The sequence below is a fragment of the Polistes fuscatus genome, unplaced genomic scaffold (genome assembly GCF_010416935.1).
Source record: "Polistes fuscatus isolate 324 unplaced genomic scaffold, CU_Pfus_HIC Scaffold21, whole genome shotgun sequence".
Taxonomy (NCBI): Eukaryota; Metazoa; Arthropoda; class Insecta; order Hymenoptera; family Vespidae; genus Polistes; species Polistes fuscatus.
The window spans coordinates 724,773-727,101 of NW_025113098.1; the positions used below are offsets into that span (position 1 = coordinate 724,773).

General features: G+C 25.2%; 1 protein-coding gene across 1 annotated transcript in view; it reads left to right on the forward strand.

Annotated features, from left to right (window-relative positions):
• Nucleotides 1-819: 819 nt before the first annotated feature.
• LOC122517883 (chondroitin sulfate synthase 1-like) overlaps nucleotides 820-2,329 on the forward strand; it is a gene marked incomplete at its 5' end in the record, with an annotated part of 4,390 nt that continues 2,880 nt past the window's right edge. The window contains 2 exon segments of the mRNA XM_043636494.1: nucleotides 820-960; nucleotides 1,337-1,517. Of these exon segments, the coding sequence (XP_043492429.1) occupies nucleotides 820-960; nucleotides 1,337-1,517 (322 nt within the window).

Consider the following 2,329-nt stretch of genomic DNA (forward strand, 5'->3'; position numbering starts at 1 on the left):
TTATGTTAAAAATTATTGAACGATCAAATAATAAAAAGAAAAAACCAGTTGACATTTATTTCCAAGAAAATCTATTATTTTCTTTCTTTCTTCTTCTTCTTCTTCTTCATCTTTATTTTCTTCTTTTTTCCATGTAATAATAAATGATTAAAACTTCATTTTAATCAGCATAGGTATATGTAAAAATTGTAAGGAACAATATAATAATCGTTGTGGTGGTAAATTCGCAATGTAGAAGATCCAGGAAGTAGTAATCTTCCATATACTGGATCAGGTTTGAGAACACGCGAGTTCGTAATAATTTAATGGAGACAGAAAATAACATAATACCACGTACATAGAATGTACTATACATATTACCACTGGCTTAAATACATATGCCACGCATCTGCATCATATACGGGGTACGCTATCATTGAGTTAACTCGGAAGGTACAATGCACAGATGAGGATGTTAGTCGTTAAGTACAAGCGAATCGTACCCTGCTAACCTAGTAACCGTATCGAGTTATTCTTCTCGATCTTTAGCATCTGCAAACTTTAATACCAAAAAAAAAAATTCAAGAAGAAGAATAAGAAGAAGTCATTGTCAAATAAGTTTTTTGATTTAGTAGCTTGAAGAAACTTCAAAAGATATATATATGTGTGTATATGTATATTATTAGTTAAATTTAAAAGAAAATTCAAGAAGAAGAAGAAGAAGAAAAAGAAGATGAAGTCATTGTTAAATAAGTTTTTTGATTTAGTAGCTTAAAGAAACTTCAAAAGATATATATATGTGTGTATATGTATATTATTAGTTAAATTTTTGTATTACAGATGCAATCAATTTTTTATCATAATAGCAGCGGAAATCAGGCGTTTACGGGTAATCTCAAGAGAAAGGAAGTACATCGTGCCATTACTTTACATCCTATCAAAAGTTCTCCGTACATGTACAGACTTCATAATTATATGAGGGTTTGTATTTTGTTATAATGATACATTTTATAATTATTTATATTTTTAATAATGTTATATATAATTAAATTTATTATATAATTAATTATTATTAATTATATAATTATATAAATAATTAATATTATATAATAAATTTTTATAAATAATTAAAAAATATTATATATATATATATAAAATTAAATTATTATATTATAAAATTTTTTATTATTTTATTATTATATTATTAAATTTTTATATTATAATTAAATTTTATATATATTATAATATCATATATATATCTATAATCATCTATATATCATATCTATAATCTATAATTTATCTACCATATCTATAATCATATATATTCTTATATAATTTATGTAATTTTTGTTTGTAGGGATTAAAAATACAGGATTTGCAACAAGATAAAATAAAATTGCAAAGGGATATCTATTCGATGATTCAAGAATTAAGTATAAGTCACGATCAATTGAAAAATTATCAAGTTGCCGTTGGTGTACCACTTTTTCCCGTTAATCCTTATTCCGAGGATTATCCTGGTGACACGGAAATATTAGGTAAATTATTCTAATAAATTCTTAAAATAAATATATAAATAAATCAATCAAAACCAAACAAACAAAAAATTAACATATACAAATACATTTCATATAAATCTTAGATTATATTCGCAATATTCGTCACACGGATATTGAATCTTTAGTAAAGTCATTGCTTTAAAACAGCCTTGAAAGCGTTCTTTAACCAGGCAGATATCTGTAATTCAATTAAGCCAATCATTTCAAGAACGATTGTATTTCATCACGCACACGTACACATTATTAATAGATCCACTTTGCATGATTACTCTATGCAAACTGATTGTTAGTCTGACGCGACTAGAAAGAAAGGATATACGGACACGGTCTGTCACAGAGAGATGTTTGTTCTACTCAAATAATCAAATACTTCGATTATTACTTTCGTTTAATACGATTTTTATTGGCCACGTAATTTATGTTGATTACCTATGACCTCATTTTTTCTTTTTGTTCTATTTATAACTCGGATTAATTTCACGCTTCCATTCGAATTTTTGTTTCCTCAATAAATTGTTGACCATTTCTAACCTCCAAATCTATCGGATTTTGTTTCAATTTAAATATAAAAATTAGAGAACAATTATATTTTTGTTTTCGTCAATAAATTGTTGACCATTTCTAACCTCGAAATCTATCGGATTTTGTTTAAATTTAAATATAAAAATGATAGAACAATTATAATACTTAACGACAATATAAATTCGGATTATTCGAAGATAAATTATAATTTGAAAATAATAAAACGGACGAACGGAATTGAATTGAATTGAATTGAATTGAATTGAAAT